Source organism: Diabrotica undecimpunctata, chromosome 7 (assembly GCF_040954645.1).
Source record: "Diabrotica undecimpunctata isolate CICGRU chromosome 7, icDiaUnde3, whole genome shotgun sequence".
Lineage (NCBI taxonomy): Eukaryota > Metazoa > Arthropoda > Insecta > Coleoptera > Chrysomelidae > Diabrotica > Diabrotica undecimpunctata.
In genome coordinates this window covers 157,516,135-157,532,895 of record NC_092809.1, presented here as the reverse complement: position 1 = coordinate 157,532,895, position 16,761 = coordinate 157,516,135, and the positions used below count along the sequence as shown (strand labels likewise).

General features: G+C 31.1%; 2 protein-coding genes across 3 annotated transcripts in view; one reads left to right on the top strand and one right to left on the bottom strand.

Moving 5' to 3' along the window:
• Positions 1-771: 771 nt before the first annotated feature.
• Positions 772-16,761, bottom strand: part of LOC140446075 (proton-coupled zinc antiporter SLC30A2-like) — a 55,718-nt gene continuing 39,728 nt past the window's right edge. For both annotated transcript variants that reach the window (XM_072538596.1, XM_072538597.1), the window contains exons 5-6: positions 3,151-3,563; positions 772-1,008 (exon numbers count right to left, since the gene is read on the bottom strand). In XM_072538596.1, coding sequence (XP_072394697.1) covers positions 860-1,008; positions 3,151-3,563 — 562 coding nt within the window. In that variant the 3' untranslated portion in view covers positions 772-859. The remainder of the gene's footprint in view (positions 1,009-3,150; positions 3,564-16,761) is intronic.
• LOC140446074 (NF-kappa-B-repressing factor-like) lies at positions 7,918-14,043 on the top strand. The gene is made up of 2 exons (XM_072538595.1): positions 7,918-8,324; positions 10,801-14,043. The coding sequence occupies exons 1-2, from the start codon at positions 8,006-8,008 to the stop codon at positions 11,817-11,819; spliced, it is 1,338 nt and encodes a 445-aa protein (XP_072394696.1). The 5' UTR covers positions 7,918-8,005; the 3' UTR covers positions 11,820-14,043.

Here is a 16,761-nt window from a genome sequence, read left to right as displayed (position 1 = left end):
AGTGATTTTTTAAATCATTCTACTTGCATACAAAGTTTCATAAATACAGTTTTTTGTTTCAAAGATATTTAGTTGGTTCCATACTTTATCCCAACCCTGTATAATAAAAATAATGAATGCGGTATTTTATTATACGCTGAACGCATACGCAGCGTGCAACTTTTGTACAAGCATACAGACGCGGCGTGCGGCATAACGCTATACGCGACATACGACGTTTCTTGGAGACCACCGCACATGACTTGTTTATCATCAACACCAAAAATAAATTTTGTATAGTAAACTCCAGAGATCTGTCGACGGTCGATATTTATTTAAAAAAAAAAATGCGTTTAGTCTGAAAAAATTACTATCACTAAAATGAGAATTTTAAAACCAAATAATGTTTCAAAAACATTGTGCAAAATAATTTAAAATTCCTAATATCAAATGAACGTGTTATTTTTGGATTTTTCTTTATCGTAACATGTTTTTAACTGTACTAATATGCATATATTCGGTTATTTTCCAACTATCACATTTATTTGTAATGGGAAATTACACGCTCTCATCTTCGACAAAGCTAGAGTGCTAACAGGCGATATATCTCTGGAGCTTACTTTACATCAAATAATTAATAAATTCTAATAATTAATAAGATGAAATAAAAAAAAAAACATTATTTGGTTTCAACAAAAAAAAAGTGTGTTTCTGTAATACTTTAAGCAGTTTAAAGAAAATATAGAGGATTTAATCATCTCTTTAACGTTAAAATAGGATAAAAATAAAACATTTACTAACATAACCTGAGTTAATTTAATACATAATAAGCGCCTCATCCTGTCCTCTCATAACACTCAATAATTTTCATACCACTTTGTCACCACTGGAGATTTTGACATTCACTACAAGAAAGTATTAAATCGTGATTATAGGCTTCCACTTGTATTGTACAACTTAAAACGGATATTTGGCTTTGTATTGCAGATGCCGCTTTTTTCAACAAGGCATCCCTATCACAGTATTCATCTAAAAATAAATTAATGAAAATTAAAAAATAGTATGTATATACTAAATGTGTATTCCTTTTTCGAAAATACACTATATAACACAGAAAAATAAAATTTTATCGTATATGTAATGTGATGTATTGGCAACCATGCAGTGCGGTTACGTCACAATCAGCTGGGAAGAAACACGGGACGAGACAGACGGGAGGATCGTTTAATTAATGTATATTTATTTGCATTACGTTTTGGAGTGATAATTAAGGTCGGTAGTATTTCCTATACTGTTGTTATTATTTACAACCCGGTCCGATACTTATCATGTAATAAATGATAAACTTCATTATTCACTAATCAAAATGATACGATGCAACAGCAAAGAAATATTTACGAAATAAATCAGACGTTATTCAGAATACGGTTCTTGGAATTGTCTTAGCTTCCTTTCGAATAAGTTCAATAACCCTTACTAGGTCTGCGAAGACAGCTTCGTCAAATATATAAGAAAAGTCATAACTGCTGAATTAATTCTAGTTTCAGTTTTACTAAACTAACTAATCTAACTCTCCACAAAATTTATCAAAAAATGTACCTATATCAAAAATTACCAAAAGTCTCTGTTTTTTTCGAGTAGGGACACAGTAGGCTTCCGGATAGTTATACATATTCATACTCATCGGCATTGTTGTTTAATTTAATACTTGTAGGTATGTAGTTCAATTTAAACTCACGCACTGTTTGGTTTTGCGGTTATTAACACAAGTACTTCACTAAAGAAAGACTCATATGATCAAAAACGTTCATTTTAAACAAAAAAAATCAACTATTGTAATCCATTTGGATTTTTAAATAAATTTTTTAATCAAATATTATACCAATTACAATATAAGTAAAATATCAAGATCCCGAATTTCCAGATCTGCTTGCGATCCTTTACTGATGACAGTAGCGTCATTTTTGAGAAAGTCAGTAATAGTTTTCTTTAACCCTAAACCTCCATCAGTATTCTCCTTAGTTAGGATAATCAACAGGCCCCCAGTAACTGTCCTCTGAATCTTATCAACTGTGGAACGGATCTGTTCGTCACGGATGCCCTTCTTGATTCAGTAGAATATCTCAGCATACTTTGCCTTTTCATTACATGTCCTAGATATTCCAACTTTTTAGTTTTGATGAACATGTAATGAGAAATCAAGAACGTTACGGCCTTCTCCAGCTGATTCTCCAAGGGAAAGTAAATGGTAAGAGAGGACCGGGAAGAAGACGCATTTCCTGGCTTCAAAATTTACGAAAGTGGTATAACACGACTACCACTGAACTGTTCCGCGCTGCAATAAATAAAGTAAAGATAGCCGTGATGATCGCCAACATCCGGAACGGATAGGCACTTTAAGAAGAAGACGACTTTGCCTTTTCTATCGGGCGGATTATTAGTTCATTGGGTTTGGTCGCTAATCTACGTCGTTTTTCTGTTTAGACTGCTGCTTTAACTATTATTATTTTCGCTGCTTCTGTCTCTCTTTCTTTGTTAGCACTAGTCGCCAATTATCTGTCTTCTCGTCGTCCGAGTATTCCATAACCTCTTTTTTATCCGAAGGGGTTGGATCTATTTCTGTCTTCTCATTTTGTCTCTTTCTCGTTTCTGGTGGCGTCCGGTGTATTCTTTTAACCCACTGGGTGCCCTGACTTTCTTCCGTTGGAAATTCAGTGCAGGTGCGAGCACATTTATATATAGGACGTTCCTTATCAGCCATTGGCACGCGTCGCCGTGTCGGGATAGAGAACATCATTATACACATATACGAGTATACATGCATGTACAGCACGGATTAGTTACAGATGATAATATCCATACTGATTTCACTATGAAACTCTCTAGAAGAATTAACTGTAATCTTTTAGCCTAAAAGTATTAGCAAGGACAATATATTCGACAATTGTCAAAGGGTTTTGCCACCATGTACGTTTTTTTAGTACACCGCTGAGTTATATGATAAATATTTCTCATCTTTTTCGAAACATCGCGTTAAAATGTGAAACCAACAGGACCATATCGGAGTTATCAGTTAATAATTGATTGAAAATCACTATTTGGTAATTCGCAAAAAAAAATATTTAAACAAAAAAAAATTAATTGCAATGCACTTTATATAAATTTACTTACCGACAGCTAAATGCACTGATATGATATTTTTACCAGGCGAAAGAGCCCAAGCGTGTAAACTATGTACGTGTTTTATTCCGGCTAACTTGGTTAATTCGTTTTTTAATTTTATACTATCAACTGGACTTCCTTCAAGTAAAAACCAGAATGAGTCTCTTCCAACTCTAACCGTCGTGCAAATAACTATTACTGAAAATAAAATAGTACAGATTGGATCTGCTATCTTCGCAGTGGGTTCAAATTTTATTATAATAGCAGCTAAAAGTACGCCAAGACTTTGAACTAGATCTCCAAGGACGTGAATAGTTGCTGCACGCAGGTTTATATTCGAGGAAGAGGACCCTGAATGCGAATGTTGACTCGATAATCCATGAGAATGTGTGTGACAGATGCCGTGAAGAATAGCACCCATTCTAAAAACAAAATAAATATTTCTATAAAAATATGTTTATTTTAGAACTACACCGTGTTTATAATTTTCATTAATATAAAGACAATAAATAACTTTTTTAGCGCTTTTTTTGTAATATAAAAATTTCAATGGACAGCCGGAGTGCGACGTCACGGCGGCCATATTGTTATTATTACTTTCCAAACAAAAGTTGAAAAGCCAGGGTTTGCCCAATGTCAAGATTTCTATGAAGTTAAAATTTTGCTTTCTCTGCTGCTTTTTCTTCTTAAGTATAGTGTTTTTATGATGATACCATCATAATTCGGTGTTATATTTCTATGAAATATAATTAAAAAGTTCAAATTAAAGAAATTCCAACCTTACTTTACTGGTACATGCATTTTATTGCAATTTTTATAAAACCACATGCTTTATAATTTACACAACTTTGTAAAATTGTTGTAGTAACTATAAGAATACTTAGATATTGCAAAAAGCGGAAAGATTCTGTAAAAAATTTAAAAAAATAATGAAAAATACAAATTATCCGCACTAAACAAGGTTTGTTTGGAAAGTGAAACTGACAGATGTCAATAAAAATTCGTCATCACTCCGGCAGTCTATTCAGCGTTTTTAGACATATTTCAAATGTCAATTTGTTACCTAAACTAAAAATCTAAATTTTATGTTTAAAGATTAGGCTCTAACAATAGAAATTGCACAGCGACCGGTCAATGGAAGTGATACATTTTATCGATCTCATGAGAATCGTAAAAAATGGCAAAAATCGAGCAACGTCTATCTATTTAACAGATTTATAAAAACTGATTTCATTGGCGGAAAAAATACAAAAATTGCATACTAAATCTGCACTCTTTACTTTTAAAACGCAGTTTGATTTTTTTCGATAGGACATTCTAATTAAAAGATACCGATTTTTAACCTTCGAGTTGATACACATTTTATTTTGATTTGTGAAAATGATATTTAATATACAGGGTGTTTCAAAAAAGGTAACCCCGTCTCTAGGGTAGGTAAAAAACTGAAAAATAATTGGGGTTTGCTTAGTAAAAAATTTTTGTAACGCCATCCGTTTTCAAGATACAGGGCGTTGAGGAAAAAAAAATTTTACGCATTTTTTACGATTTTGCCGAAACTACTGGCAACATTGTAATGAAATTTTATACGAATATGTTTTGGAAGCTGATATATCCCATGAATTTGTTTTTATATCTGATTCTCATAGAGGGCGCTAGTTACACGGATCGTACTAAGTATTAGTCAATATAACTTTTTTAAGAGTATAATCATTAATCAAAATTTCAAGTAAACTTAAACATCATTCAATTTTACACGAAAAAGTTACTCTTGGTAAAACTCGATACTGTGTACCGTTTTCGGAATATTTTGATTTGAAAATTATGAAGTAATAATTGATGCTGGTAGTAATGATAAAGTTCTAATAGGTATACCTCTATTTTCTCCAAGTGTGCCATGGAAATCTGACATTTATTGATTGTTATGACGATAAATCAACAATAATTAGAGTTTTGAAACCTTGTTATTTGTAAAATTAAATCAAAATGTACTCAAATGTTGAATACACTGACATGTTATTAACCTTAGGCGAATGTTTAGGATGTTCTATTATAGTGCAGCTGTGACACGTTATGCAGAAAAGTTTCCTAGAAGAAACTTACCAAGCAAAAAAACATTTAGAGCCGTTGAACAACGTTGTCGAGAAACTGGGAATGTGAGACCAAATAAAATAAATTCTGGTATACCAAGAACAACAAGAACAATTAATAAAGAAAATAATATTTTAAATTTACTTGATCAAGATCCAACAGTTAGCGTAAGGAATATAGCAAGACAAACAAATACTTCTTCTTCTTCAAGTACTTGGCGGATACTGAAAGAACAGCAATTACATCCTTATCATTACAGACAAGCCCAAGAAATCTTGCCAGATGATCTACCGGTTAGAGTGGATTTTTGTAAAACATTGCAACAAAGGACAGCCCACAATCCAAATTTTTTAAAATGCATTCTTTTTACGGACGAGGCCACCTTTACGCGACAAGGTATGTTTAACTCCCATAATGCACACTACTAGTGTGATGAGAATCCACGAGTCAAAAGGGTATCACATTACCAACACTCATTTAAAGTTAATGTTTGGGCAGCAACTTTAGGTAACAAATTAATAGGTTATCATATTCTACCTGGAAATTTAAATGGTGATATGTATCTTGATTGTTTAAACAATTCCTTATTCGAGATATTAGAAGATTTAACGCTAAACGAGCGAAGATCTTTATTTTTTATGCACGATGGAGCTTCACCACACTTTGATAGAAGGTGTCGTAATTGGTTGAGTAATCATTTTCCGAATCGATGGATTGGTAGAGGTGCAGAAGCTCCGATTCATTTTCCTCCTAGGTCATGCGATTTTAACCCTTTGGACTACGCAGTTTGGTCGTATATTAAGGAAAAAGTCTATGCTACAGAGGTAAATTCACGCCAAGAATTGGAAGAAAGAATTCAACTTCAATTTAATGACATCATAGCTGATCCCCTACCGTTTAGAAGGTTAATGGAATCTTTAGAAAAAAGAATAGACTTGTGTATTCGCGAAAACGGAGGACATTTTGAACACTTACTGTAATTGAATTTTATTTTATGTTCTTAGTCATTAATTTAATTTTCTTCTTGAGAGTTTTGTTTAATTACTAACTATTTTATACCAGCATCAATTATTACTTCATAATTTTCACATCAAAATATTCCAAAAACGGCACACAGTATCGAGTTTTACCAAGAGTAACTTTTTCGTGTAAAATTGAATGATGTTTAAGTTTACTTGAAATTTTGATTAATAATTATACTCTTAAAAAAGTTATATTGACTAATACTTAGTACGATCCGTGTAACTAGCGCCCTCTATGAGAATCAGATATAAAACAAATTCATGGGATGTATCAGCTTCCAAAACATATTCGTATTAAATTTCATTACAATGTTGCCAGTAGTTTCGGCAAAATCGTAAAAACTGCGTAAAATTTTTTTTCTTTAACGCCCTGTATCTTGAAAACGGATGGCGTTACAAAAATTTTTTACTAAGCAAACCCCAATTATTTTTCAGTTTTTTACCTACCCTAGAGACGGGGTTACCTTTTTTTGAAACACCCTGTATAAACTGATATTTAAATTCGCCGGTCGATTCAAGCGTTGTTTTTGAGAGAACGATTCATTCTACAGAAAAAGTGCTAATTTAAAATTATCTCAGCTATATTTCTTGTTTGAAACATTTTTTTCTACGACGCGCGGCGTACAGATTCCTAATATCGATTTTTCCGTCCCCGCCCCCCTTAAGAGGGAGGTTTAGGGTAAGCCGGAGGTAGAAGAGTGTTATGTTGTGTTAATTTCTAAATCTACCTTAATATTTGTAAACATACCTTAACATTAGTGACATGTCAAATAGAAGAAGCCTGGGAGTGAAAGGGAAGGACAGACATTGACAGTCGACAGACTGGTCTTTGGCTCTTTAGAGATAATTATGTATTAGCAAAGAATAAAGACGCTTATTATAAGCGTCTATATTCTTTGGTATTAGTATTAGTTTGTCTTGTAATACATAAAATATACAAAAATGAGTCGCCTATTATAACAAAAAGCCCACAGAGTAGAACAAACATGGTGTCAGAAGTAAAAAAAAAGTAAGTCAAATATCGAAGAGTCATTATAATAGTTACAAAAGCCGAAACATAACCTAAGAACACGTGTTGGGGTGTTAAAAGCAAAAAGAGATTTACTATTAAAAACAGTCAATATATAAAACGGACATGGAAGAGAATTTGAGGCGCTTAAAGGAAAGATTAGTCAAACGCCAGTATAAGCATATTTTTACTTATTGTTTTAAGCAGAGTAGGCATCCTGATTGTTTATTATTCTGTGCCTATGAAAATTCGTATATGGAAATAAAATATGTATTCTTCAATCGAGATGTAGTTCATATTTTAAAATATTATGTAAAAAAGAATAAAATAATGGAAATAAGGTTTTTAAAGATGATTTATAGAAAGAGTTTTAAATATACATACATTTTGGCCATATCTGTAGCACAGAATAAAAAACAACTGTTTATTTATTATTCTGTGTCTGTGGCCATGTGAAATAATGTTACTACTAAAAACTTAACCAAAAACAAATTTTGTCAAAAATTATACTTCCGTATTAAAACTTAAATATTAAAATTATTTTATTTCCTAATAAAAGAATAACAATATTTATTCAAGTGGTTGTTCAAAAGAAACGACGCGATTAAAAAAATTTAAAACCAATTAGTTCCTTCATGAGAAACTAACTAACGTCAACGTCATTTATGTCAGCTGTCTTTAATGTAACCTGTATAAAGTTTGTTTGCATATACATATTATAATAGTTAATAAATAAAATACAAACATGGAAAGGAATAGAAGTAATTTTAGGCCTCCTAATTCGGACAGGTTTTCACAAAGGTTTAGAAATGATTCAAGGAAACATTGGCAGCCTCAGTTTAATTCAAATAATTCCTGCAATTTTAATCCCTGGATATCCAATCCACTACAAAACACTGCCCATAGACCATACAATGCAGTACTCAATACTATGGGACAGAGAGGTTCTTCACAGATAAATAATGGAAATAACGGCCAATGGAACCAAAACCGTAATGTGTGGGGGCAAAGCTGGCCCAATAATACTCAAGATAATGATGGGGGTTATTGGAAGCAAATTTCAGGTATATAATAAATTCTTTATTTGATATGTTAGTTATCTAAAGAGTTTATTGTATAGCTTGTGGTTTATACTTAAAGACATATTTGTTAAAAGCTGTTGTGCCACAAGGAAATAGTTTCAGCATATTGAATTATGAATGCAGCTTATAGGCAATAACGCTTCTGACTAGCTAATATATACAAAGGCTTGGAATACAGTGAGCTTATTACTTATTATTAACATCATTAACATCACTAGTATTCTTTTATAGCAGAAATTCTGTTATGGCTCATTAGATATCTTTAAAGAATATAATTTTCCACAGCCAGTGTTTTATGATACATTTTTTTCTGGTCTTATTAGAATTGCTTCTTCCTGATGTCTCATATACACACATCAGCTTTGATAATGTTTGTTACATGATGGCTGATCTCTAGTTTATAAAAAATCACAAATACATATTTGCAGGCAACGTCATATAAACTCAAAAAATACTTTATAATTTTCTTAGATCTTTGCAACCTTAACTTGGAGATAGTATGTCAATTCTTTAGCCAAAAATATTTTCGCTATATTACTAACAGTTCCAGCATATTGAATTATTCATGCAGCTTTTAGTCAATAACGCTTCTGACTAGCTAGTATATACAAAGGCTTGGAATGCAGTGAGCTTATTACTTATTATTAAGATCACTAGTATTCTTTTATAGCAGAAATTCTGTTATGGCTCATTAGATATCTTTAAGGAATATAATCTTCCACAGCCAGTGCCTTATGATAAATTTTTTTCTGGTCTTATTAGAATTGCTTCTTCCTGATGTCTCATATGCACACATCAGCTTTGATAATGTTTGTTATATGATGGCTGATCTCTAGTTTACAAAAAATCACAAATACATATTTGTCGGCCACATCCTATAAACTCGAAAAATAATTTATAATTTTATTAGATCTTTGTAACCTTAAATTGGGAATAGTATGTCAATTCTTTAGCCAAAAATATTTTCGCTATATTACTAACTGTAATTATTTAGTAAAACTACCAGCTGATATTTTATTTATTTTATCTAACTTCTTTTCTGAAGTCAATAATAGGCACAGTGAATAAACAATACAGAACAAGAACCTTGAAGTAAGAATATCTTACCTACCACACAAAATGTGTTGGTCAGAACTGCTACCTTGATATTCAAACAAACAGTACTTAGTGATATAAGCAGCAAATTTTAACTATCAAATAAAGTTTTATGTTACATCACTTTATCTAACTAAAATTTATTTCACAAATTTAGTCTGTTGAATGAAATTATACTTAAGGCACAAAATATTCAAAACTGAAGTTTTTACTTTATTCACATTCGTAGTAGCTGTCACTCATGGCTCATTTTTAAAGCATTTGTTTAAATTAAAAAGCAGTATAGGTTGCATTACTTAGAGGCATTGGATCGCAGGTGGCAAACACTTTTTGGAGACAACGAAAGTGATTCCAAATATATATGGTAACTATTCACTAGACCTGTATAAGCTAGTAAAGAGTTTCAAAATTCTGGAATAGGTATCATAAACGAATGAAAGATGTACAATAAGCCAATTGGCTGCAGTACCTCCAGTTCAAAACGAACGGCTTCCAGAAGAAAAAAAAAAGGATTATAATGTTGTCTAATATTGTCATTCGATCTGTTTATCAGTATGTGTGAGGTTAATTATAATTATAAAGTGTTTTTTGTACATGTCGAACCATAGTGACAGTAACAAAAATGCCTGGAAATATTATTTCTGGTTCTGGAGAATATTGACAATTTATATATTCATCATTCATTTGTGACTGATTAATTTTAATTTATAAAATATATTTCTATCTGCCATTGGTAATTTACGAGACAGTTTCATGTTACTGTTAGTTCAGTGGGTTTTTAATATCAAATTTGCCAAAAACCATGAAACAGACAATAGTATTTTATTAGATTTTCTTAAGACTAAACAAACAAGTGTATATCACTCTATCTTTTGAATTTGGAGGTGAATGAAAAGTTTGGAGATATAATTTCAGTGTAAAATTTAAATTAGAGTGTCATATTAGTATAAAACTTACTTCAAAGTAGTAAAATCTAATAAAAATAGTTTATCTGAAATAGTTTTGTTTCTGATAAGAATATGTTTAACCTAGAATTTTTATAATATGACTACATGTTCTATAATGATTTTATAACATAATTTTATTTAAATGTAGTCTGTAAAAAGTTTTTTAAATAAGTGTTTTGTGAAAAAACGTTTTTTAAAACAAACAATTTTTGGATAGTTTTCGCCATTATTTGTAGGAGCCAGATGAGTTGTTTATTCTATTTTCTAAACACTATGAGAACTAACCTCAATTAGTGTAAGATACAAAATAATTTTTATTTTGTAATTTGTACTAATTTTGTTCATTTTAGCACCCTGATGATGTAAACTATTGTTGAATTTTATAAACTAATAATTAATTTTTAAATTATTTGTAGGTAATCAAAATGAACAGAGTTCCAGTTTTGAGCGTGGAAATTTTACTAGGGAACGAAGGACACCATATGATAGACCCAGAGGAGAATTCTTTAAAAACCGAAATGACAGATATGATGCTCATGATAGATGGAAGGGACCCAGCAATACAGAAGAGGAATCATCAGATGACATTGTTCCAGAACCTCTAAGTCCACTGGAAGCAAAAATTGAAAAATTAATATCAGAAGTACAAGGTCAGGCTGACAAAATAGGGGAATTAATATTGCTACAAAATAATAATGAACTTCCTCCGGTATTGATAAACAATGCAGTACATCAAGTTAAAAATTGTGTAATGAATATTGACAGAGATGAAGCAACAGGCTTTTCTAAATTGAAAATAAACAATACAGTTATTTGTGAGGGCATGTATTCTTCAAAGAAAGATGCCAAAGAAGCATTGTATGAAATGGCTCTAGATATTTTGAAAATGAAATGTTTTTTTATTTCTTCAAAATCGCACTATGAAGAAGTTTCAATGGATGACATAAATAATAAAAAGACAGAGATTTCAGAAAATAATACTGTTGACAGCAATAGTGTCGCCATGAAAATGATGTTAAAAATGGGGTGGGGTGGAAAAGGACTCGGTACCAAAGAACAAGGTGAACAAAAAAGTGTTGCAGACAAAATCGTTGAAAATATTTCTAGAGAAGGTTTAGGAGGTGGGGGTAAAAGTGTAATGCAAGAAATCGACAAAATTCTTGCTGATTACGCTAAGTCGACAAAAACCATAACACTGGCATTTGATTCTGGTTTCACAAAAGAGGAAAGGGCTCGTATTCATTCTATAGCAGCTAAGTATCATTTAAAATCTAAGAGTGAGGGGGGATTTAATAGTAGAAGAATAACCATTAGCAAAAAATGCAGTAAGTGGGTATTAATTCGAGAATTATTAAGAGCAGGTCTTGAAAATGAGTCTTATATTTTGTCTATACCAGACGAGTTTCAGCACTTATGGATAAGTGATGAAAAATAGTTTATTAATGAGGTATTCATGTAAGTTTGCATGTGGTAATATTAAGAAAATTAATGTAAAGATGCATTATGTTAATTCATTAACTAAATTGAGACTATTAATATTAAATTATGTATATTTTGAATTTTGTACATACACAATACATAAACAGATTAAAGCTATTTATCTTTAACTGGGAAAGTTGCATTTTTAATATATTTAATAAGTGTGTAACATTGTAAGAATTCTTTTTACAAATAAACTGTGTGTGCTATTGTAGTTTAAGTTTTTAAATTATTGGATTTCTAAAACTATTAAAAAGTACACCTGAGCATTGTCCAAAAAAAATTTTTGATCTTCTTAGGGATAATCTAATTTGATTCAAATGTATGTTTTAATTATGTAAAAAGATCTATAAGATAAAAAACTCTGAAGTAAAACACTTCTGTTGTAATTTGTATGTTTAATTACAAATTAAATTTTCAAAATCCCAAACGTTTTCGGACTTAATCCATCTTCAGTGAACTTCATCCGCTTTGTTTTCTTTAAACTGCTGTTTACATGTGACCAATTTTTGCAACTGGCCATTGCTAAGCACTTTGGGAGGTAATATCACTTAGTCTCCGGTTTTCTTTCAATGTTGTAACAAGACTATCTATCATCGTTATTGATTTGATCGATTGATTTTGATAGATCAATTAGTTTTGTTAAATGCCAATATTTACCCAAACAATCTTTAATGCGATGCCAAACAAAATAGCAAATAAGATATCCCTATTGTTTCATACAATTTTATAAAATTTCATATACAGGTGTTGGTGTGTTTTTTAATTAGATGCATGTTTTAAGAAATTGATCTATAGAAAATATGTACATTCAAGGCAGTAAGTTACTTAAGACGCTAACATATCACGTGTATCTACGCAACATTTCCTCTTTTATCCCCCTGCGGGGATAGAACCACAAATTGTAACGAATTAATAATACACATGAATTATGTACTTTCACGCAGTATTCACCGATGATATATTATTCCATAACGTGCGTCGAAACGAATTGTATTTCCGGAAAAACTCGTTTATTTAAAAAAATTTTAAATCATGAATGTGTTGCTTGTGTGAGTCCATTTCAAAAGGTAAAAGAAATAATAAATTAGACTTACTCACAATCAATTTAATTTAACTATCCAGACGACCGGTTTCGCTTTCTACAATATGCAAAGCATCTTCAGGTCTCGATACAAAGTTAAATAAATGCTGAAATAATAAACCCATATTAGGGTGTTGTCTAATAAAGATAAACAAAGATAGATGATATAAATTACAGTAATTATGCCAATATTACATGTCTGTGGTTTTTCAAAATGAATAAAATGTTTAAGCAGACAAGGTAAGACCAACAAATTGGTAAAATAGTCTATTAAACTGTAATACATTAATGAATGAACAAATAAATAAAACATTACTTACATGCCGGTACTCTATTAATTGATGGTTGAAAGAACATGGTTCAAACTATCCTGAATGTAAGCGAAACCGGTCGTCTGGATAGTTAAATTAAATTCATTGTAAGTCTAATTTATCATTTCTTTCACCTTTTTAAAAAAATTTGTTGAAAAACAAAATATGTCCCAAATCACCTCTAAAATTTGCTTTGTTTTTTGAAAGTAAAAAATATTAATATTTTTTTCAATTTTGGATCGCACATTTTATGTTTTATACTACAACTTTTTTTTTAACTACTTCCCATAGGCTGTGGGAATTTCATCGAGATCGGGTGATTCTTAAGTAGAGTATAACGGAAATACGTTTTCAATGGGTATGGTAGCGCCTTAATAATACAATCTTATATACTTTCAGCCGGAAAAGTTTGATATTTTTAAAATACACAAATGTTACAGAACACAGTTTATATACAATAGTACAATAACCGTTCTTTAGACCTCGTTTTATTTCCTTACGTAATTTGTGAGATTGTTATGTAATGAAGTATATACACGAATATTGTATACTTTTTTGTTTTGTTTGGTTTTAAAAATCAAAGTAATTTTACATTATAAACTAAATGTTTGCTTGAATCGGGGATTTTAAATTTGTAAGATTTATGTTCTTAACATGCAAATAGGTGACCAATGGCTAGCTTTCTACAAAAATATAAAATTGTACAGTTACTCATAGGAATGGATTTTGTTTTGTAATTGTTTCACTAAATAAACGTTTTTTTTTTCAAGAGAAATAAAATATTATGGCTGTAACTGGTAAAAACGAAAACCTTTAGTTATTCCTCAGAAACCATAACCTCTGCTATTAATACATGAACATTTCCTAATTAATAATTTAATATATGTTATTATAAGCAAATAGTAAAATGAAGTCGAAATTCCCATGCCACTTTATTAGACAAAACGATAAAAGACGATATAAGATGATAGATAGATCATTGGCAATATAAGCAAAAAAGGGAAAACAGCACATGAAATGTGTAGATCCTACAACTGAGATCTCCTTTACAATTGTACATAAATACAGTTTACAAACACTCTTTCACTTTTACTTTAAAATATAGTTATTTGTATAGAAAAGTTATCCTCAGTTGATGTAGACAACAATATGTTCCCGGGATGTCCAGTGAGTCCAAAGAACTAATGAGAACATACGAAATCCTCTATGCAGCTGTCTGTTTTAGCCAAGAAAGGGTGGACTGCAGGACATTCCTACTCCAACTGCTGAGGCAAGCTAGAAAGGAAAAGTGGATCGAAACCCTGGAAAATACGGACATGAAACTGTAGCAAAATAGCTTGGAACCTTGTTCAAAAACTTCGCGGTGATCCTAAAGAACATAAACTACCTTGCAAGTTTACAGCAAACCAAGTCGCTACTCAAACCACCTAGGAACTCCATTTACACTAAAAGATCTCAACGACAATATAAACAGGCTTCATAAGAAAGCACCTAGACCAATGAGCAAAACATGGATCTTGCGGCCCTATAACACGTGCTGTAAAGCCTGCGAAATTCCAAAATCATGGAGAAAATCTAAAATAATAGCCTTGTTAAAACCAGGGAAGGACCCGGAAAATCCAAGTAACTATAGACCTATTTCACGTGTTGACAAGCACCTCATTCCACAACAAGGATGATTCTGACCCGGCAAATCTTGCACCGGCCAAGTCCTCGCACTAAAAGAACACATTGAAGACAGCTTCGAATTTTTATAGATCTGACAGCAGCCTATATCCTATAAAATAAGACATTGTTCTACAAATTGTACGATACACTCAATGACCGCCATCTTGTTCTGATCGTGCAGTCTTTGCTGCAAAATTAAGCATGCTGGAGGACAAGTAAGTAAGTGGAGAGTTCAAAACAACGGCCTTCATCAGGGAAGTGTTTTTGAACCAATACTTTTCAATATATATATATATATATATATATATATATATATATATATATATATATATATATATATATATATATATATATATATATATATATAAACGACCAACCTACGCCGACTGAAACCAAGCACTTCCTCTATGCTGACCATCTTACAATATTTACTCAAGGAAACAGTTTTGAAAAAGTGGAAGATAAACTCAATGCCTTGAATACAATGATTGCGTACTACCTGTAGAATTCCCTGAGACCTAATTTCTTCTAAAACCCAAATCTGCCTTTCACCTTCGCGCAAACTAAGCGAAATCTCCAAATTGCATGATTACTATTTTAATGGGAATAAGCTACAATTGAAGGTTAAAAGAAGTTTATTGCCGTTTCAATCTCCACTTCGGAAATCGTTCTCAAAATACAAACATTAATAGATTAAACAAATTGTGTTTTTTGTTACTTGGTGAAAAATTCTTCTAATAATTTAATTTTATCCGACTCATTTATATTGACAATTCAGACATATATTGCATATTTTAAAGTAGACGACTTTAAAATGATATTGCCAAACATCAAAATGTATTAATAAATAGGGAATTTTCAACAATCGACCGAATAGAACAGTAGGATTTGGTTACCCATATTAAAAGAGGAAGTTAATAAAAGGAAACTACCACTATTAGTAAGTCAGTAACATATCGACGATACATCATTTATGTTTTTTAAATAACAAACATATAAAATCAGAATTTGTTGTTTATTAAGAGTAAACTAAATGAACACCAAATACTTACCGTGTCGGAAGAGTATTATGAGGTTTTTTTTCTGGTTTTTTCCTCATGATTTACTATGGAATCACTAACAGGAGAATTTTACTGTCATCATGGCATGTGGGTGTCTTTTTAAAGACGAATTACATGCTATGATTTTTTCTGACGGATATTCTCAAGTTAAAGTTGATTTCATGTAATCGAATGAACTATCTTACAAAAATTAGATATGTATTTCCAAAATATTCGATATTTTTGTCCATGAGTGTATATATATATATATATATATATATATATATATATATATATATATATATATATATATATATACATATATTGAAATGATATTGGACGTAGGAGGAGGAAAAATAGTGTTTAAAAAATTAATTAATAAGTTATATACTACAGAATTTTATAAAAATTATTTATATGAGGGTATTCTTAAGAAATTAGCATATAATAAGTGTAAAAAGTTTTATTTTAATATTTAATAATTATAATATTGTAAATATATTTAAGTGAGCCATGTGCATAGGCAACCAACTATACATTTAAGTAACAGACAGAAAAATAATAATTGCGAATGTGAAATAGGGTTATGTGTTAGTTTAAAATGTTTAGTTTACATATAGTTACTGATTTAAGTTTATATTCTGATCTGAAAGGCCTAAATGTCGATAAAATTCTCGATAGAAAAGTAAAGAATTCTCTAGATCACGGAGGATAGCCTGTTTGCGAAATGGACTATTCCAGAAAATTCAGATATGGAGGAAATGGAACAAATCGAATATGATTTCTTGCCAGATG

What these genes read in the sequence shown, in the direction of transcription:
- LOC140446074 (XM_072538595.1), top strand. Translation starts at nt 8,006, where the DNA reads ATGGAAAGGAATAGAAGTAATTTTAGGCCTCCTAATTCGGACAGGTTT. An exon ending in TTATTGGAAGCAAATTTCAG is followed by an intron (nt 8,325 to 10,800) that starts GTATATAATAAA and finishes AATTATTTGTAG; the next exon opens with GTAATCAAAATGAACAGAGT.